The sequence below is a fragment of the Anas platyrhynchos genome, chromosome 9, assembly GCF_047663525.1.
Source record: "Anas platyrhynchos isolate ZD024472 breed Pekin duck chromosome 9, IASCAAS_PekinDuck_T2T, whole genome shotgun sequence".
Taxonomy (NCBI): domain Eukaryota; kingdom Metazoa; phylum Chordata; class Aves; order Anseriformes; family Anatidae; genus Anas; species Anas platyrhynchos.
Window position 1 is genome coordinate 13,903,077 of NC_092595.1, and position 21,614 is coordinate 13,924,690.

At 48.2% G+C, this 21,614-nt stretch overlaps 2 protein-coding genes across 7 annotated transcripts in view; one reads left to right on the top strand and one right to left on the bottom strand.

Annotated features, from left to right (window-relative positions):
• Nucleotides 1–311: 311 nt before the first annotated feature.
• On the top strand, nucleotides 312–13,174 carry MAP6D1 (MAP6 domain containing 1). Of its 2 annotated transcripts, none has more exons than XM_038183396.2 (3): nucleotides 312–1,908; nucleotides 8,678–8,795; nucleotides 11,075–13,174. In XM_038183396.2, exons 1-3 carry the CDS (start codon nucleotides 1,439–1,441, stop codon nucleotides 11,099–11,101), a joined length of 615 nt encoding a protein of 204 aa, XP_038039324.1. In that variant the 5' UTR covers nucleotides 312–1,438; the 3' UTR covers nucleotides 11,102–13,174. The 2 variants fall into 2 exon arrangements, with proteins under 2 accessions (XP_038039324.1, XP_038039323.1); XM_038183395.2 differs by having other exon boundaries at nucleotides 320–1,908; nucleotides 11,024–13,174.
• Nucleotides 13,175–15,700: 2,526 nt separating this feature from the next.
• The window catches only part of YEATS2 (YEATS domain containing 2), a 48,478-nt gene continuing 42,564 nt past the window's right edge, over nucleotides 15,701–21,614 (bottom strand). For all 5 annotated transcript variants that reach the window (XR_003499117.3, XM_027464302.3, XM_027464301.3 and 2 more), the window contains 3 exons: nucleotides 21,312–21,386; nucleotides 19,748–19,821; nucleotides 15,701–18,942 (listed from right to left, as the gene is read on the bottom strand). Coding sequence is in view for 4 of the 5 variants with exons in the window: in XM_027464302.3 (XP_027320103.1) it covers nucleotides 18,834–18,942; nucleotides 19,748–19,821; nucleotides 21,312–21,386 (258 nt within the window). In the remaining variant the exon portion in view is untranslated. The remainder of the gene's footprint in view (nucleotides 18,943–19,747; nucleotides 19,822–21,311; nucleotides 21,387–21,614) is intronic.

Here is a 21,614-nt window from a genome sequence, read left to right on the forward strand (position 1 = left end):
AATCTCATCCAGTTCCTCCTGGTTTCCCTGTCTGAGATACCCCCTTGCACCAACCTCATCCTGTACGCTGGCGTGAGCAGCTACTCAAAGCCCTCCCCGATGCTGTAGGTGGACTCTGAGATGTGCAGTGCCAGAGCAGTACTAGGAAGCGGCAGGCACAGTGGCAGCGGAGACATCCCATTTATTCCTTGATGTATTTTGCTCAATCAGGCCTAAGAACAAGGATCAGAGCACCATTTGTACTTTGCCAGTAATAACACAATCAAATGAATGTTCTGTCTTCGCCCAGACTGTGAAAACATTTTTCTTGACCAGGATAAAGTGTCTAAATGTTAAAAATAAATGGTATTTGGGAAAAATTACTACATAGAGCAGAACAGTTATAGAAAAAAATAAAGAGCACCAGAAAATTAAGTGGCTCCCCACTTAGAGTACCCTAAACTAGGGTACTGTCTGGAGTTTGGGGGCAACAAGTGAAACTGAGCATCTGATATCCCACATATTTAGGCAGGATTTCTCCATGGGACCAAAATTTTTATCTTAAATTTCTGAATCTCCTTGCCCTGACACATATAAAAACAAATAATTTAAACAGCTAGTAGCACCAGCAAGTGTCAAATCGTATTTTTTGGACAACATGATTATCTGTAATGGATGTTTATCCATCCAAATAGCTGTTTCACAGGGAGGCCGGGCACTCAAGGAGAGGTCTGGTCATAGCCCATAGCCAGGTCTGCCCTTCCTCACCGGAATCAGGTCGCAACATCACCTAAGTTCGAGGTGCTAATGCACCACAGGTTCAATGGTTTAGCTGAAGGAGAGCAGTAGATCTCAGCCTTCTGAGTTTCACTGCGCAATTACTTTGTTTTTTAGTTTTACCAGGTAACCACCCATCTGTAACTAGATTACTTTCTAAAATGAGGTACCCACTAGCTTTTAAATAGATGGTTTTCTAATAGGTGGAGTCTGCTTATGCCTCACTTTTACAGCTCCGTATTTCACAGCTCAGAGACCTGCCAGGAGATTCGGAGTCCTCCCTAACACACCGAACGGGGAATTGCGGAGGAGCATCATGGCCCGCAGCCACTTCTTACATAAGATGTCCAATTTCAAAAGCCAGATTTATCCCCAGCGTAATCCTGTGGGCGTCAGCGATCGGCACCGGGACCCTTTGGTTTGAGCCCCCAAAGAAAACCTGCAAGCTCCGGTCCCCAGCAAGCGCTGCCATCCGCGGATCGCGCCCGCAGCAGCACGCCCGAGGGGGGGCTCGGCTTTGGGGCAGCAGGGAGCGCCTCCGAAGCGGAGCCGAGCCGCTCTGCCGGGGACTCGCACCGAGCCCCGGAGCGGGGAAGGGGCGGCGGGGGGGGAGGACGGGAGTAGGAGGAGGAGGAGGAGGAGCCGCCGATGAGGACCGGAGCCGGCTGCGGGCGCCGCGGCCATGGCCTGGCCCTGCATCAGCCGGGTGTGCTGCCTGGCGCGCTTCTGGAGCCAGCTGGACAAGTCGGACCTCTCCGTGCCGCTCACCATCCACAACTACTCGGCCATCGACGAGCCCGACGAGGCGACCGGGGGACCCGAGAGCGGAGGCGCTTCCCCCCCGCCCCGGGGGTGCCGCCGCCCGCCCGCAGCCCCCCGCCCGCGGGCCGCCCCCGACCGGCCGGGGGGGCGCAAGAAGGGCCCTGCAGGGGAGCCCCCGGCGGCGGAGACTCAGTACCGCCGGGATTTCCGAGCCTGGCCGCTCCCGAGGCGGGCACCCTTCCCCTGGGGCGGCGGCAGGGCCGGGGCCGAGCCCCCCGCCGTGCCCGCGGCCGCCCCGAGCCGCGCCGCCTGCCCCCTGCCCGGCCCCGGCGGCCCCGAGCAGCTCCGGCCCCGCTCGCCTCCAGCCGGCGGCCACACCACGTCCTACAGGTAACGGGCGGCTCGGGGCGGGGGGCGCCGGCTTCCAGAGAGCCCCAGGGACTCAGCCCCGCCGCAGCCCCCCCCCGGTCCCCGAGCGAGCGGCGGGGCCGGGCGGGAGGTGCGGGGCTCGGGCTGCGGCTCCTCCGCACCACCCGTCTCCTCCTGGCGGGGCGCGGGGACCGTGGTGTGCTGCGAGAGGGATTAAGGGAGGAATTCATCTCCTCCTAACAGAGCCACAAGTGTTCAGTCGCTGGTTGTGCCTCGGGTAGCCGTGCAGCGCTTCCTTCCCCTGCTAATTGCAGTCTGTGACATTTCGCAGCGCGGTGCCCTGCAGGAGCGCAGCCCCGGTCCTGCGCCCCGGCACTCGTGGTCGGCACCGGCTGGAGAAGGCGCAGCCACTGCTCGCCCTGCCTCGCCGCTGCTGCATCCCTCTGAGCGGTCACAGAGCTGGTCCTGAAGAGCACTTTGAGATTTCAAAGCAGTGCAGGAATTACCGTGTCAAGGAAGCCTTTCTAACGCACCAGCAGCCAGATTCAGCTTTCAGAAACGCAGCCGGCTCCAAATTGTTGCTCAAACACCCCCCATGCAGAGCACATCTGAGCCACAGCCTCCCTGCCCAGCCACTTTGCACGCCTTTCCTCCCCAGCTCGGCTATTCCTACCCAGGGCTCCCTATGTCATAAGAGGGGAAAGTCTGCAGATCACAGGACAATGCTGGCTGCATGAGATACCAGGGAGCAAATCACAACAGAAATTGTACAAAAAGTAAGGCTTGCAGGTAGCCAAGGAACCCACCCCAGCAGAGCAGTGCAGGCTGAGGCACGAGCAGGGCTCTCCATGAGCCACGTTTAAGCTGCCTGAAGGCTACCTGCAGACAGGCCCTATGCAAGTCAAACCACATTTGTGGTTTATCATTCCCAGTATTTCCCACAGTTTTGTTGAAGTACCACCTAGTGCAATACTGTAAGTGTAAGAAATCCCCATACCACTGACAACAACTGACTGCACCCTCGGTGCATCACAGGAGCCACAACCAACAGCAAGAGAGAAGCCCACAACAGCCTCGCAAGCTGTGAAAATATCTTCTCATGCATCATTGCTTTTCCTTTTTCAAGGGAGACTGAGCAGGAGGGGAGCACTTGGTGCCTGGCTGCCATTTTCCCATTTCCAGGTCCACTTGGGGCACGGCTGTCCGCAGCACGTGCACTGTTTTCAGGCTGCACAACCACAAGGCCACCTTCACCAAGCACAGAGCAGGCCACTTTTCCTCTGCACCTTATTGTCTTCCAAAGGCAGCAGCACAGTGCGCAAACACTTACCTGCAGGCAGCAGCTGCACAGCGCTGTTCAGTGTTGGTGCTCCTTATCTTCCCCTCTGGTGAAGGCCAAAGGGACCCCCCTTGTGCACGCAGCAGCTCCTCAGTCACACTCAAAAAAAAAAAATAAAATAACATGGGGAGCAAATGTGGAAAGTGCACACATTTTGGGGTGTGCCTTCATTTCCTTTTGAGGGAGGACCATGGTGTAAATTCCCCTTTTCCTACTGTTGCTGTCTGTGGCTCCAGGCAGCCCTAAGGAGCAGTCTCTGTGTGTGGACCAGCTGTGGCCACTCAGGACAGGTGGCCGTTTGATTTATATGTGCTGCAGGTAGTTCAGCTGGGTCATCACAAGGGTGGGCAAAACAAGCCCCAGCTGGGTTTGTTTCATGTTAAAGAGATGAGCTCCTAAGGGAAGGACTGGTTTCAAAAGTGCAGAAAGTTGGCATTGGGACCTGGTCCACTCCAAGCTTTTAAGGGCATTAGCATTTCTTTGTTTAATTCAGTAAACTGATGGGTTTTTTGTGTTTGGGGTTCTTGTTTGATTATTTTTAATTTGGGGGTTTTGGCGGCATGTTTCTACAACCCCCCAGTGCACGTTTGTTCTCGTGGAGCGTACAAGCATAGCTGGGAATCCCCAGCACCATCAGTGCATCAGTTCAATCCTTCGGTGAGACTTTCCTTCTGTACATTCCTGCTCCATCTTTCTCTCTGCACTCTTTTTTTAAGCACAGAAGGAAACCCAGCTGCATACAAAACCAGCTGTTTCCTTGCACATGGTGCAGCCAGGCAGACTGACATTTAGCAGAACATCAGTGACTAAGCCCAAAAGAGCAGTCCCATTCCTTGGGACTTTGGAGGAGTCTTTCCAGGGCCAAATGAAAGATAAATGTAGAGGGAGCATTGGAAAAATGCCTTCCTCTCTTTGAGGAGGCAAATTTTTAATTATGAACTAACAACTCAGCACAAAGGGTAGGAGAGCACATGGCAGCCCACTCTCCAGAACACTGCCCTGTGTCCTCGGGTCTCTGCGTGGATTTTATAGCTGGAGCTCTGCAGGCTCCGACTGAAGTCAAAGCCACACCGGGCTCCACAGGGGGAGCTCAGGCACACAGACCAAGGTGGATTGATAGAAGCTGCACTTGAAAGGCTAAAATGGGATGTGCTCCAACTGCAAAAAGATCCCGGGAACTGCTGCAGAGGGTTGCAGTAGATTATTGCATCAGGAGGAGGCAGAAGGAAGCACTGAGCCCCCCCCACCTCCTTTGGGGTCATGGAAGGGGCTCCTGTCATTCAGCAGTGAGGCACAGGTGCTATGTAATTCTGACACAGCAGAGACTTGAGTGCCATTAATTGTAGCACTAGGCCCTGGATGAGGGGCTTACTTAGCTCCTTGCTTCAGTGGATGAGAGAAGCTAGTCCTATCAGCAACACATCTCCAGCAGGTCCTGTTTGCTGGGCAGCACCCGTTTTTGCCTTGATGGAAGGCAATGGGACATGGGCACGATTGGTCTGCTGGAGCTGGTCCTAGTCCTGCTGAGAGGAGAGCCCTGGTTGAGGCTCAGCTGTATGTGTTTGAGTTACTCGGCTTCCCCTTCCGTAACCTGCCAGCCTTGGGAAAGCGTTTCAAATGCATCCAGAGCTGTGACTGTTTTGTCTCTTCCCCCAGCCGTCAGCTTTTCTTGGATTTGCGCTCAGGGAAGGGGGAGGACAGCTCTGAGTTTCTGCACACACGCCCAGTGCCAGCCCCCAGCAGCGCCTCATCGCTGAAGCTGGTGTTCCAGCACCATCAGTGGGTTGGGTGGGGGTGAGGGCTGAGAGCACCCGGCTTGTGTGTGGGTGTGGAGGCGCTGCAGCAAAGCAGCCCAAACTGGAGGCCTTGAAATCAGCAGGGCTTCCTGCTCGCAGGGACTGAGCAATTCTGGTCTGGTGCTTTGAGGAAAAGAAAACGTATGAAGCGCTGGGCTTGCTCAGGGGTGAAGGCCTGGGGTGCCCTCACGAACAGTTTTGGAAACAGCAGGGTGGGAGATCCCTTGGTGAGCTGAGCTCCCACCTTCCTGTGCATGTGCTCAGCACTGTGATCACAGAGCAAGGATCTCCCCGCCAGAGGAGATACCACAGAACGAGGGGGAACGATCCTTCTTCCCCCTTGCTACAGATGCAGTCTCAGAGCACGTCACTTTGCTGCCTGTACTGCCTGCCTGCCTTCAACTACTGCTCCCACAGAAGGCCAAGGTGAGCTGCAGTCACTGCTGCCCAGTGAGAAGCATTTTATTTCAGAGGTGCAGAAAGAAAAAAAATACCTGCACTGAAGTTCAGAGCACACGTGAGCTGGCAGGGTTAGGAGTACTGTGTGCAAGAAGCTTCATCCGTGATCCAGCAAGATATTTAAACACACGCTTATCCTTCATAATAGGAGTAAATCTTCTGTAATCAAGGCTTAATGTTATCTTTACATTCTTAAGCATCTTGCTGCTTGGGGAAATTAATACTGAAGCCCCGATTTTTATGGTACTTAAGAAGTAAGCTTGCTTGGTGCATGCACTGGGATAGATCCAGAGCGACGTGCTCTGCAGAGCCTGGATGGGGGAAGGGGGACGGGGCCGTGGGAGGAGAGCACGAGGCGGGTGGAAAGGCGCAGAAGCTGGCTGTGCTGCCAAGCAGGCTGCAGAACTGAAACGGGGAAGATTCAAAGCTGTTGCATAAAGTTCGGAGGAATTTCCTCCAGTCAAAGTGCACTCAAACCGACATTAGATGAAAAGGAGAAAGAAGGGGAAATGGGAAAAGGCAGAAACCAAGCCCCAAGGCCTGCCCTCAGCCCCCCTCCCACAGCTTTCTGCTAAGAGGACGGCAGCTGCCCATCCTCTCATCCCACCACAAGTGCTCCTTTCTTGGGGCTCTGTCTGGGAACACCTTTTAACACCTAGGGTAGCAGAACAGTCACTGTCCCAGTGCTGCTTTGAGCACCCCAAAGTAAACTGAGAGCTGCTGTCTGGAGAGAAGGTAGAGGGGTAGTGCAGGAAGGATGAAGATGACCACCTCCAGCAGCAGGCAGTGGCTCAGTTCATCCCCAGCAGCAGCTGGCTGTCAGACCATGTGGGGTTCTCCCCAACTCCACATCATTCCTGTAATTCCCCCTCCCGTGACATTGTTCTCTTGCAAGTAACTGCAATTTATGGGATCTTGGACAAGGCACCTCCTGCATGTGGGTACCTCAGAAGCCATTCTGTCTCTCCAGGCTGTGAGGAGAACAACTTGGCTTCCGGCCAAAATGAAGGTCCTGCGATCCAAAATAACTGGGGTTGGGGGCCTGCCAAATCAGCAAATGATCTGCTGCAGAGCAGTGAGCCAGAGCTGGCTGCACACAGTGGTTCCAGTTGTTCCCTGAAAGCTGGGGACACGCTCCCCTGCAGGGCAGTGCAGCAGGGGGGCCAGCTGTGGCAAGAATGAGTGGTTCAGAAGCGATGCCATCAGCATCCTTGGGGCTTTCTGGGGGATAGCAGGCTCAAGTGGCTGGGAACTGCTGGCATGTAATTGATGGCTTTGTACCATCTTGCTGGTAGTTTGCCCAGCCAGCATCTTCCCTCTGGCTGTACAGCAGAGCAGAGCTGGATTTAGCTCAGCATTCACACTTGTCTGGGATTCCCTGCTGAAAGGTTGCCTTCCTGGGGCACCAGTTGGCCAAAATCACCTTTCTGCAGAGGTGTTTTCTTACCTGGAGGTGCTAAAGCCTCAGGGATTGCACCACTGCTACCAGGAGAACCATGCAGGCACTTACCTGCTGCCTGAGATAGCCTGAAAAGCCAGACGCTGAGAAGGCAAGAGGTGGCAGCTCAGAACAGCAGGAACAAACTGATTACATACAAGATTTGCAGGGCCTGGTTGTGCTTTCCCAGGAGTGGGAAGCTCTCCTGTAGGGCAACATCTGTCACTAACTCTGAGTGCATTTAAGAACTCCCCCTGCCAGTACACGAGCTGATGCCAGCCCCGACTGTGGGCTCCAGGAGGGCAGCGCAGGCAGGAAATGAATAGCAACAACTCTTCAGAATTAACTTTGTTAGTTTGCAGGGTTGTCTCTAGGTTAGGTGTGCTCCAGGGTTGTACCCCACGTCTACACATCAACCAACAAGAGAGGCAGCATTTTAAGGTTGAAACTGCATTTAGAACTCAAGCACAATCCAGGCAGTGTGTATTCCAGCAATATATTAAAAAGATCAGAATCAAACTACACATGCTAAACTACTACCCCATACTTATATACTTTAAATAAGATTTTTTAAAGAGGAGTTTGCAGCCACTATCAAAATAGCAAATAGCACGCTTGGGAAAAAAATGAAAATTAGAAGGGCTGTGGTCAAAGCTAGGCTCAGCATGTTACCAACAAAGCCGATTTTTCTAGCCTGGACATAGCTTAGGACTTGTGCCAGGGTCATGACTCAGGATCCTATCTACAACCATCAAGTGAAGTGCAGTTAAGTGCGGTTATTATCTGGGGTATACCAGCGTGTGAACATCAACTTGTCACAGCTTAGTTAGCCTCCTCTCTTTTGCTACAGAAGCTGCCTAAACTGGTTGTCAGAGCTGCATATGCAGAGAGAGCAGACTTGGCCTGTTCTTCTCTGCAAGCACACAAGCCAGGTCAGCTGCCTGCTACTGCAGCATCTAAGAAGTCCTAACGAGGAAGGCATTAGTGAAGGCTGGCTGTGACGAGCCAAAAAGCAGAGGGAAGCTGCATGTTCTTCAGTGCTCTTAAAACATACGCCTCTTTCCAAGCGTGCAGTCTCTGTACCCGTTCCACAGATGCCACAGCTCCAATGACAAGGTACCCAAGCGCCTTATTCTCATTCATTATTGTGCAGAGTCAAAGCAGTTGCCCCTGTTTGAAGGAAATCACTACCTGAAGCATCTGGCAAGCGTGATGTTGTCTCCCTTCAGATGCATTTCAGCCTACATTGCTACTGAAGTGCAACAATACAGAACACACTGGCAAACATTCCTGGTGTCAAGAGAGCTAAAGGAAGGCAACATCAGCAGGTGGCCTCCCTCTGTGCACACGCAGATGGCACTCCCGGATCCCCAAACCAAGATGGTTTACACTGCAAGTGACCAATGAGTCAGTGAATGCTAGCAAGCAAAAAGTTACCCTGACATTTTCTTATTCAGGAAGAAAGCACCGAGCACCTCCAAGACACAGCAGATACATGTGTTGCCAAGGATAAAAGAGAGAAGCCAGGGCAGCCAGGTAGACGGGTCTATGCCCTAATGCATCTTTCAGTTTGGGCTTTTTGAGGAAGTCAGGCCTCTAGGCTAAGTTCTTTTGTTCCCAGATTGCCTTATCTAAGTTCAATATCGTAAGCTGATTGTAACCCGACTTGCCTTCTGGGTTTGCAACCACTCTGAGCAGAGGTACCCTGTGAGTATGTTGTGGTTTATGGGTTCTTTTGTCTTGACAATCTCATTTCAGGCAAGAGTATCGCCCTTGGACTGGAGCAAAACCATCCAAGCCTATAAAGACAAAGCAAGGCTTCATTATCCCAGAAGACCATTTTGTTCAAGAGACAAGTTACAAGGCAGATTTTAAGGTAAAAAACATTATTTTTTTTAAATCCCAAAGTCAGTTGGGCTAAAACCCAAGGTACGCATCAGGAACTCCTCATTTGTTACCGGTGTGGTGTGTGTAGAGTATCGCCGTGTCCTGTCTGACTGCGGCAACCCTTTGCTTTCAGAAAACCATGCTAGAGGAAGCAATACCATGTCGTAATTCAGCCCGAGACCAAGATTTTAAATTGCCTGAAAGCCAGGAAGTCCAGGAATTGCCATTCCCACAATTGGGTGTGTTGTGTAGATGTAGATATATTGCCTCACTCTGCGTAAGGCCCATTTCACATCCTCTGCTCTAGCTAGCAGCTGCTTGCCTGACACCGCCATGGAGAAGGGCGCTTCGCAGCCTGTGGCCAAAGGCAAGCACAGGCTGCAGCAAGCGGCTCAGGGAGCAGAGCCGGGGCTGAGCTCCCCAGCGCAGCGTGCGGTACCGTCAGACGGCAGCAGATCCTCCAGGGCCACATGTAAAAAGTAAATCTTTGCCTTGGAGGAGACGAGGAAGAAATGTTTAATCAGCAGACAGCAAAGTACCTCCTCCGCATAGGATTGCCGGCGTGCTGCTGCAACGAGGCACCCGATGGGTATATCCAGCTCCACTGAAAGTGGGACAGGCACCTCAGGCGAAAGAGAGAATTTGCAGAGCTCACCAAAGCTTCCTCCTCGCTCTGACGAGGCTGGGCTGCTCACTGAGCTGCAGCAACGAGGCCAGAAGGGTGGTTAACCCTTAAACCTTGTATTTTGGCCCTCGTATTTCAGGGTATGTATTTTGGCCCTGGAGGGGCAAAAGACAGTGCCTTGGGTTCAGGCACCCTGAGACATGTGCCCCTGCAGGAGGAGAAGGGAAAAAGAGCTGAGGGGAGGGGAGGAGTGGGAGACACACATCAGGCAGTACTGCCCTGGGGTAGAACACGGCTGGCCAAGGGCACAGCACTGTGTGAAGACACACTGCCCTCCTGTGCTTCCAACCTGGCGGGCAGGATCCAAAGGAGCTGCTCCTAGAAGTACTCTCAGAGTCTTGCTCCCACTTCCCGAGGAAGGGAAAGAGGAAACTGGAATCCCAGACATCAAAACACAGCACCGAGGACACTGTGCCTTGGACCATGCAGAGGCCTTGGTTCTTGGAGCTTGTGGGTGCCACTGCAACCCCTCTGGCACAGCCAGCACAGGCAAGGAACGGACAAGGTGCCGAAGAGACACCAGTTCAAACAGAAATGGGACTCGCCCTGGTTTACACATAGCCACTCAGACATTACCTCTTGCCTGAAGCCCATTGGTTTCACTGGGCACATGAGCATCAGCTTTACATCGTGTTGTGACAGCTTGCCTGTAGGACTTAGACTGCAGGTTGTACCCTGCTGCTGAGCTGTGGACAGGTCATTTTGGACATTCCTCTTGCTCCTTAGCATGTCAGATGCATCCCCAGAGGGATGGAAAGCACAGAACAATGCAACAACAAACAGATCAATAGCTTTTTTCCTATACTTTTTCCCTGGGGCCTCACTCTTCTTTTTTGCTTGGATGGTGCTATCAAAACCCCAGTACCCAGCCAAGCTTCCCACCCCTGTTACGTTTTATGGCCAGATTCACTCAGTGTCCTGGGCTGAATGCACACCTAGGACCAGTCCTGTTTCAAATCTCTTGGGTTTTAACCATTAGGAAGGACACAAAGCACCCAGCTGTGCTTCAGTACAACCGACTTCATACATCAGTTCAACAGCTGCATATTGGGTGAAAATCTGACTCCACAGACATGAGAGTTCTGATCATTTCTGTTATCTCCGCATTTCTTTCAGAGCTGAGGAGTTTATATCCCTGCTAGAACTGTAGTTTCACAGACTAGCACAGCCAGTAGCCTCCCAGTTTTCTCCCTTTCTCTGCCAGGTACTCCAGGTCTGTGCTAGGTCTGCTCACAGCACAGTGGGGTTGTGGCTCCTTAGAGCACTGCACTGGAGCACTTTGACAGAACCATGATGGCAGTCTCCAAAAAGCTAAGGGGCTGGACACACGTCACTAAAACTCCCCTCACTTTAATCCAGCACCAGTCCAGCAGTGAATTTGTCATGATGCTAGTCGAGTACGTGTCAGGGGGGATTTGTGAAGAGGGCAGCTCTTTGTCTTGCAGATTGGCACAAGGCTCAAGACCCCTCAAGCTCTCTGGACAGTTGCACCATGTCATACTAATGTTTTTCTTCCCCCCTCACCCCACTAGATCCCAGAGGTGAAGACCAGGTTCTCCCCCAATCCTTCTGCTGTTTTCCAGGCACCATCACGGATCCTCAACGTATGAACCTGGACCCTTCTCACACCCAGGCAGCTTAAATGTGTTTCTGATGAGATGTACCACTATGCAATTTTCATGAGGAGTGTTAAGATCAAAGCTCCGATATTATCAAAAGCAGCTCTAGTGATTAGTGATGTGCACGCAGTTACTCTGAACACGCAAAGCGCTCAATTCAGAACTGGCAAAACACACTGTAAGGAACGACCTAGTTTTTCACAGCGGCGGGTTCATTACTATGCCAGCTGGCGTCACACTGGGAGATTGACTTTGGGCAGCAAAGAGTATTGTGGACAACATCCCTATGCCAAACTGCACAGGGCAGGAGGGCAAACAATCACAATAAGCAGGACAGATGATTAAAACCAAAACAAGTCTTCTTTAGTAGCACCCTCTAAACAGACCAGTGAAAGACAGGGAATGTCTGGCTGACTTCTCAGCTTCTTGAAGCTTTTTGGGAACTAGAAGACAAACCTCTCACACAGCCCTCAGATGGCATCACCAGAATTCACAGCATCAAAGGGGCTGGTCTGACCTTCCAGGTTTGTTCTAGAAGCTGGAGGAAGCACAGGGGCAAGCCAGCATTCATGAACTTTGAATCCAGCATATGCAGTGACTTGGAGCTTTAAGGATGGAAAGCTGGGTATTTGCAAAATTGGAGGGCTGGCGGCAGAGCAAGAGGGGACTGAACTTCTGAAAACAGCCCTGGCCATGCACCAGCTTGGTTCGGAGAGGATTGCATGGACACCGAGTCAGCTAAACACATACCAGGCTCCTGAGGATTTAAATATGCATGTAATTTGTATAGCTGTTGAGTGTAAATACTGTATATGGATTTTACCTAAAGCAATTTGTGATCCTTTAATGAAAAGGACATGCTAATAATTTTAATAAATGTTAACTCTTTGCATATGCAAGGTGGAAAATATTGCCTTGAAATTCCTAAATTACTGCCTGCATCTTGGTAATGCTAATGCTAGGAACAACCAGAAGTGAATGTTACTTATAAACTCTTAGAAATGTAACATAGAATGTAAGACATCCTTCATTTTTAAGATGAGCCATTTTAAGTGTCATTATTCTAAAGCTGATTTATTTATTTATTTATTAACATCGGCATGGATTTAACTTTTGCTGAAGTACATGTGAGGTACAAGAAACCATTTTCTTTAGCCTTTGTTCATCCAGACTGTAGTGGGTTTACAGTTTTTATCTCAAGGACTTATCCAATATAAGTAGTTTACTGCTTACTTTATGTTTTTACTGTTATTTTCTAATATAGAAAAGTCACAAAACTTTTACTTAATGCGTTTGAAACACACAAATGTGTTGGCCAGAATGAAAAGAAACTCCGCCGACTCTAACAATGATCAGATATTCATTCATTTGTAATGAAATGGACTTTTAACACAGGGGATTCTTTCTTAACCTCCTCTCTAGCTGAAGTCAATGACAAATTTAATGAACTCTGGGGACTCTGCAAACACATAACCATTGCTGAAAATTCCCATAAGAACAGTATTGAAAGTGTTGGCATGTGGATTACATCAGGAATTCATGCAGACATTGCCTTCTCACTGCATTATGTGAGAATTTAATATTGCCACCTCTGCTGGTTGTACCAGTAGGACCAAATGCAACCACAAGAACAGGCAACATCTGCAGCAAGCTGCGTTTGGTTGGACATGGGATGACACTTCTCCCACTCACTCTTGCTTTTGGACCCAGAGGAACGTACAGTAATACCAGTGCTTGCCAAAATCATTTTTCAGGAGACTCATTTTTCAAGGAATTAATTTGAAACATTCAAACCGTACTAAATGTTTTGCATGTTAGATGTTTATAAGAAAAAAAAAAAATCAATCTGCTTGATTAACCTCTTTATAATGTTTTTAACAGTTTTGTTCAAACAATTTCAGTCATTTCAATCCTGGGCTTTAACAGAAGAAAATAAAGTCTCTCCTCTTAATTCAGTGTATTTCTAAAAAAATCAACCCAGTTTTAAACAAACTGGAAATATAATGAGCTTGTATTTTATCAAATGGACTGGATTTAATTTAATAAATTAAAATGTATTTTGGCTATTGGTTCTTTCCCAGCATTTTTTTTAAATTGTAAAACATAACCCTTGGATATTCAACCTCAGCAGCGCAATTTGTCACTGCATTTCTTTCTCACAGCTGCACCTGCAGGACAGCAGGGCACACTGGACACCAGGAAGATCCCTGACTGCATTCCCAGCCATCAGCAGTCAATTCCTTATTCCTCAAGCTTATCTGCAGGTACAGCTCCCCGCGGTAACAATGGCTTGCAAAGCACATTTCAAGCTGTGACCTAAGTGCTGAGCTGAAAGCTGCAGAATTCATAATTACTTGTGGGATTTTTCCCAGACATTTTCAAAGGGAAAGCAAGCTATTCAGCATGCAGTTCACCAACACAGGGAAAAGGGGGCTGAACCACTGACACTGATTTGCTGCGTTCCACTACCAGACACACCAAGGCTACACCTATTCTAGTGCAGATACCATGCTCTCAGGACTCCCTGTTCAGTGGTGCCCACAGCACGTGCCCGGTTAACAGAAATGGACAAGCAACACACTGTTTGACCTTAGTTTCACTCACACAGATCAGGGGAAAATTATATTAGCTTTCAATTTTAACATGGACCATAGCTTTGCAATTGTTCCTAAGAACATTTTATCGAGTAAGTAAGGAAAGTGCTGACTGTGCAACTAATTCCCCTGTCTACTGCAATGCCAGCTCCTCAAGTGATGCTTCAGGAGACTTCTGGAAGAAAGCCAAAGGCTCATGGTGCTGTTGCCTGACTTCAACTATCAGGAAGAACAGAAGGAAAACCAAGCAGGTACTTACCTCTGCAAGGGACAGAGCGATGCAACTGGCTGCTGACATCTGCAACACATCTGCTTTTCCACAGGAAGTGCCCACCTTAGCAAAATCAAAAGGTATCAGCCCAAGTTCCTCTGAAGAGGGCAGATCTACAGATTTTGCAGGCTCTAGGGAGTCACGATGCTGGGACATCTTCCAACATTGCTCTCACACTAACGTTTGTCTTCCCAGTTGCCTTAGGTTAACATACAAGTCTATCTTGTGTTTTCAAACTGCGAATCACACTGGAAATAGTGGTTATTGGATGCACAGAAAAACATCCTTTAAAAGGAAAGTCTTATACCTGAAGCTTTTTATTTACTACCTACAGCATGACACTGAACGTGCTTGTTTCGACTAGTCTTGCTGACAAGGGATAGCTAGCCTGTTGGGATGCTGAGAGAGCGATTTGTGCCTTGGTTATGCCAGGGAGCTGGGAACACCCTGCACTTTGCATGCTCAGGTGAAGCTCTGATGTGAAATACTGTTCTGAGTAATCCAGTTCTCATCACTTGGACTTGGAAAGCTCACAAGCAGCACATTAATGATTTTTCTGTGCATAACATGATTTCCTTTTATAAACCGTGCATTTCTCTTCGCATTGCATGAAATTTCTTGGGGCATGAAATATCAGATATGAATTTTCTACCTCTGCCGTATTCATAGAGATCATCTCTGTACTGTCTGCCAATGTAATGCACAATCCTAAGGGCCACTCTGCTTTACAGCAACTGACTGTTGGTACTGTTCACCCCAGAGAGGCTGTGTGCTTTCAGGGCAGAGGTGGCACAGAATGGACAGACGATCCCTTGCTCTGGGTGGTGCAGGCTCTCCTGTGCCAAGGACCTCATCTCCTTGAGCAGATGGTTCAGTTTCTTCTGGGCACCCCATTACAGGTCAGCCCGATGTTCTCAGGCCTTTGCCAGTGGGGAAGGACCAGAGCAGGATACACACATGCCTACAGATCAGAGCCGGATAGCTGCTGCTTGGCAGAGCCCCTTCTCGCTACAAGGGCTGGCTGGTGGAGCACGAGGAAGCAGGATAAATGCACACCTGTGGGAGGAGCTCTACACAATTACATTTCCACTTTCCACATTGCCATTCTTTCGCGTAGGTTATGAATGCGAGGACAGGGCTGCCACAATGCACCAAGGGAGGCATCAGGATCCCAAAGGGGATTGGCGTCAAGGAGCCAGCCCACAGCGCTTTGTCAGCCTCTGTCGGCCGGTCCTGGCTCTGGCAGTGCAAAAGCCTACACTCACACTGAGGAGGCCGCTTGTATGGGATTTAGTACAAACAACAAGTTTTGCAGCATCCCGAAAGACAACTGAGTGTGAAGTCTACTCACAGTCAACCCCTGCAATCTGAGGAAAACTGAGAAATCCCCTTGTCTTCCTTTTCTCCAGCCCTTTTTGTATGAGGTGGCGGTGCCCAGGCACCAGCAGGGGCTCTGTGAGGAGAGGGCGGCGCTGCCCTGACCCGGGTGGGGCCGGTTCGGACGGGTTCTGGCCGGTTCTGCTGACAGGAGCAGCCCCAGCCGGGCCGCCATGAGGGGACAGTGGGGGCAGGAGAGAAGGGAAAGGAAGAGCAAGAAGTGTTCCCAGTGCCTGAACAGATTCCACCAGATGTTATCCAGAACTAAAGCATTAAACAAAACAACACTTATTTTTGTGAATTCTGAGGAACTTGCTTTGAGTGGCAGGCGACAGTCAGACAATCCTATCACAGCTAATAAAAGGATTTATTGTAAACATACGTATCTTACACAATTATACAGTATAATACAGATAACACAAAGGATTTAAACACTCGGCGTTACAAAGAGGGGCAATATTTGTAAAGAGATCTGTAACTCGTATTAAGACTCTTTACAGAGAAATACACCGCAACGTTTCGGCACGCACCTGAGCAGGCGTGAGCAATTCCACCACCTCGCTCATCTCCAAGCCAATTCTCACAGGAACATCTCGCTGACAGATTTTTCTCCCACCACTTAAAAAAAAAAAAAATCAAAGGATGCGTTGCAAACATTTCCTACGTCTGAAGGACTATAACAAATGTGTTATTTTCTATCTGCTTTTAACAGATTTTTATTTTTCTTCAGCAAACTTTATGTATTATTAATACAGCATCTCCTAGGAGAATAACCTGTGGTTGCTAGGAAATGTTATCAGCAGATCTCCACCACAAGAACACCATTAGGAACAACAGGCACCCACCTGCCTGCTTCAGGACTCCAATTCTGAAAAACCGTTCCTCATGGAAAAGTAGGACAGAATCACAGAACAGCCGAGGTTGGAAGGGGCCTCTGGAGATCACCCAGTCCAACCCCCCTGCCAAGCAGGGTCACCTAGAGCACATTGCTCAGGATGGCATCCAGGTGGGTTTTGATTATCTCCAGAGGAGACTCCACAACCTGGACACAGGCAAGGAAGCCACAGCTTGCAAACGGATACCCAAATACATGTAAAAGCTCCTGCATTCTGAAAAACTGCTCTGGGCACATTGAAATCCCAGAAACTCAGCCCACAAGAAGACGGGGGCTGAAAATGTGTATCATCACAGAAGATCCTAGCAGAACTGAGTTTGCCCAAAAGGCTGTTCCCACACAACCTGCAGGCTGTCATAGCAATAGTGACAGATAACTCAGAAATGGCCTCTTTTATAAAAGCTGCATACAGGGGGGCCTGAACGCACCATGTACTTGGAGCTTTCAACAGCCTGCAGACAGCGTGGGGCCAGTAGCTCCCCAGTTACCTGGATTCCTCCCTGCTGAACTGGGACATAATCCATGTTCAACTCCTCCATGCTGACCTCCACCTGAAAACTAACATCAGGGCTACGCTGTGCACTTTTCCTGTGCAGGCAGTCCTGCCTCAGGCTCACTTGAAAAAGCCAGGATTATCTTTTGAATTCAGAGCATCTGAAATGTCCTGTATAGGGGGCATCTAAATCCTTCTCTGAATGTTCTTTGGATTTCATCCATCAGTCTCATTTCATAGATTCAAGGACCAGGTTCTGCCACTTGTATTCAAGCTAACTGCAACACCCCGTCAGCTCTCATGAACTAAGAGGGGCTTATCTGCAGACCCTGGTTTTATTCCAGATGGAGAAGAAAGGCAGTATCTCATCTAAGGTACGCAGTATCTTCTGCAGATCAAGAACTGCATTCAACTTAAGTCAGCTCTCCTTGAGGCTTTTAATCACCCTCTATGTGAACCATCTTCCACTGTTCCTGCACACAGCTAGAGTTATCATCACCTGTCTTCTAGCCCAAAAAAAGCACCAAAAGATGACATTTTGAAGATTTCTGTTCCTATCCCAGACCAGGAAAGATAACTGCAGTTTAATGTTTATAAAAGGCTTCGTATTGCCAAAGCACGGCACCAACAAGAGTGAGAGGCCTCAGTACACCCCTGTGAGGTAGGTATCCTGCTCCCCATACTCAGAGATGGGGAAACTGAGGCACAGAGTGATTAAATCAAAGGCCATGCAGATCAGCGACCCAGCTGAGATCAGCGCAATGGAGGCTCTGGCTATTTGACCCATGCTCCACCTGCTTGACAGCGCTGCCTCACATGCCTGAAAGCATGAAAGTCCAACAGGGGTCCCATCCGACTTTGCCATGGCTCATTCGCACTACTCGCAAGCACCCATGGGGCAGGACTGTGGGGTAGTAGACGGGGTGGTGGTCAGGGTCTTGTTATTGAAGCCTTCTTCAGAAACGTGTTGATAGCCAGACTACAGACATTTCTCCTACACCAATGTTCCCAAGACAGGTAAGCGCTGGGGTTAGTAGCAGAATTTCCTCCCGCAGTCAGGATATCAGAGGAGGTCACCACAAGCAACAAACATCTGGGTTTTTTTATCCTATCAGGCCTCTGTGTGTTCAGCAGAGCTTTAGCTGAAGTGGCACTTCCGAATCCAAAGTGATGATTAAGAGAACGCTGTTAAAACACTATGACTTGTACAACAGAGCTGGTCACTGGCCTTCCAGTGTAACACTCCAAAACTTCTGGCAGCCTAGAGAGGCACTTGTTGGGCAAACACAGGATTTCAGCCAGTCCAAGCCCACAGACACTGAATACTGTCCATGTTCTTCTCTTTTCTTGTGCAGAAGTGGCCAGACAACTCCTACAAAGCCTGACCACGGTTTACTTGTCTTGACTGAGCACATGCCAGTCTACCCATTCTGTGGTGACTGAGAAAGGTGAGATCTGACACCTCCTCTAAAGAAGCATCAGTAATTTGGTTAGGTTGCACGTAGCTGAATAACCAAACAAGCCCCCTTAGCTGTGTTCTCAGCCACATACATGACAGTCAAACAGAACTGGCAGAATTTGGTGCAGCCAGCAACCTTCTGCTCCCCTGCACCCAAACCTGACCATCTACTTAACCCATCTACTCAAACAACCCACCTATAAAAACTGAATTTGACTTTTCTCATATTCTGAGTGCCAAAGCAACTGTTCTGCCCACTGCATGGAAAACCAAATGGTATGTAGACTGCATCAGAAAGCTTAATTTCGTTTCTAGGAAAATGTTCAATCTCATCAATACAGCTGTCATAAGGGGACCAGGACACTGGAGCCTCTCGTAGCTAGCAACTTGACACAAACTGACAATGTTTGTTCAGCCACTGAACATACACATACCAAGTAAACACTGACATTTAACAACTTGATTTGGAACAGAGCATCATTTTGTTGCATTAAGGTGCATCTTTAATTGGAGGTAACAATCTAGTAGCCCAATGTTATAAACGTATGTAAGAGTGTCCTACAGAAATCCTGGATTTGTCATCCCAGCTTCAGTCGTACATCCACCTTTCCTGTAGCATCTTCTCTGCTCTTTTTCATTGTTCCTCATTTAGTATCTTCATATGCTTGTTTGTGAGGAAGTCAAGAAAGGGAATGTTACAGATGGCTTTGTGAATATTCATCACTGTGATCTCTCTTGGAGTCCTGCAGGGAATGCATCAGAGTGTTTTTATAACACAGAAAAAGACATGCCCATAAAGCAGCAAGTCATTCAATTTACTAACAGGGAGAAAAAATAATAAAAATCAAAAACAGGATAAAAGAGCATGTGGTTAGAGCAACACACACACCAAAAAAAAACAACCATTAAAACATCACAGCACAAAAGAACCACTCAAATGACCAGGGGAAACATTTTGGGTGCTGGCACAGTAAAAGGAAGTGCTGAAGTATTAATTCTTGAGCTTCTGTAGCACAAACTCTGTGTGCACAGTTACATTATAGATCTTATATTTATATAGTGTATCTAGGTAATACTTAAACTGTCCATTTTCTCATGGTCTTACTTTTTTTCAATTTCATGTTGCCAAACACAAATCAAATGTGGTCCCATGGCTACCATTAAATCACTCAGTATCTGAGCTAGAAGAGTGTATCAGTAAAATACAGAATATTGAGGTTGCTGAAGTACTGGTGGGCCACAGGTAAGTTGTCTACATGGTGACCTGAACTGCATGAGAGAAGGTTCTTCCAATAGGGCTCTGCTAAAACAAGTTATTTGCCTCTGAGCATGGCAACACCAGCAGTCCTGCCTCAGTTTTTAATGTCTGTGTTTCCACTAATTTGCTACTATGGAGCTAGGAGATGACAAACCCCTGCAGTTCACGCACACACACTACCCCATATCATCTGGAAACCCCTTGCTCACATGGTCTGAACCCCACAAAAGTACTGAACCCCTCAAGTACTTCAGCCCTTAGTGCTGGCATAAGTAGTTTGAGTGCTGTACCTGTTGTGAGGAGCTGTCTGGTACGCCACTGCCAGGGCTTGCCGTAGGATATCACTCATAAGCTGTTCAGTGGCCTGTGACAAAAGGCAACATTGGGTGACAGCATTATAAAAAGAGGAAAGCAGCATGCTACTCACCAGATTATCAGTGTAACTGAGCATCTGAAAATCTGACTCACTTCAGTCCTGTATTAAATTAGCAGGGGACAGGCAGTTCAAGATGCACAAGTGACTTTTATTAGCCCAGTGATAAAAACTGAGTATATGTTTAACAGAAAGAGGCCTATGGATACACACAGCCCATGACTACAACTGCCCAGTCTGGTTTCTCTCTGGACCCACAGAGCACACGTGCTGCAGGATGGATGGATGCAATGTGCACCCATCTGCACATCTCAGGTGCGTTTCCAAGAGCATTTTAGGGCGCAGCCTCACATGCTAGAGCTTGTTGGTAAGTGGCAGATGCCAGATGTTCTCCTGATACTTGGTATATGCTTGTTAGCCAGGGCCCACCAGGTTTGCATCAAGACACACAAAAACTTCCCCTCCTAGACAACAGATGCACAGCAGCTGTATGCCCCACATGCCGGTTTAATCAAGGTTCAAATAAAAGTCAGTTAGGGCTCTCAGCTTTCTGAGCCTATATCAAAACTACAGCAGAAGATTCTGGGATTTTTTACTCAGGAAAGCTGGTAATACTCATCAATTATACTAGAGCAATCTGATGATTATAATCTGTATCTAAAACCAGATATAGATATATCTGACTTCAAGTACAGTAAGTGACAGTACAGGAGAAGTGTGCATGCAAGTATACATATAACCTGGAATTGATTAACTTTATAAAAATGATCTACAGCAGACTGTATAAACTGTAAAAACAAACAAACAAACAACAACAACAAAAAAACAACCCTGTTGCATAAACAACCTAAAAATCATCTTTGGCTTGAAATACAACAGAGCACTGCTAAAAATAATCTGTATTAGCCTTCAGTCCAAACTTGAGAACTCCAATTCCATGCTGTTCAAAGCTTTGGTAAGAAAGATTTTCTGCTTTTACAAAGCTGAATGACAGATGAATAATTTCTTACACAACGGAGAATTGCTACTGACTTCAGGAATTCAGCAGTCTCCCAGTAGAGACAACTCAGGCAGAAAGCAACTCAATGGTATTTATGGAAAAAGTTAATCCTCCCATAAAATAATAAAGTCTTATTGACCTTTAGCAGATTTTCCCCCTACAATTCCAAAATGTAGGGCAAACAAGATGGTACTTTGTAAGTTAAAGAGGGGCCAGTATCTTACTGCAAGTCAGGACGTGCAAATCAGCACCCTGTGTTCAAGCCAACAAATGATTAAGAAGCTGGAACTACACACACAGAAATACACAACTCTCTGCATCCAGCTATATATCCTTCTATACACACATTATATTGACATCAGAATCTGCATCTCCTGATTTCATAAATGCGTGTTACTACGGATAATACATCTTTTTTTCCCCCTACCTTACAGGCTTAATACATTTGTAGAAAATTTCTTATTGTAAAGTGATTCCTTACCTTTAAAATCATATCTTCTATTACTGATGCATAAACATTCTTTTGTACCTCAGCAGGCTGAAAAGAAATCCCAATCTATAAGATATAAGAGGGAAAAAGAACTAGTACATCAAGTAGCACAACCCACGTTTTGCTACAGATGAGATGGCACTGGTATAATAGAAACAATCTATTATAAAGGGTATTTAAAAAACAAGCAAGCAGGCTGTGCAGAATTTTCAGGCAATATAATCTCACGCCTCATTTAAAAGAATTCTGGAGAAAATGAAGCTTGAACATTACAGTAGCCTGCAGAAACGCCTC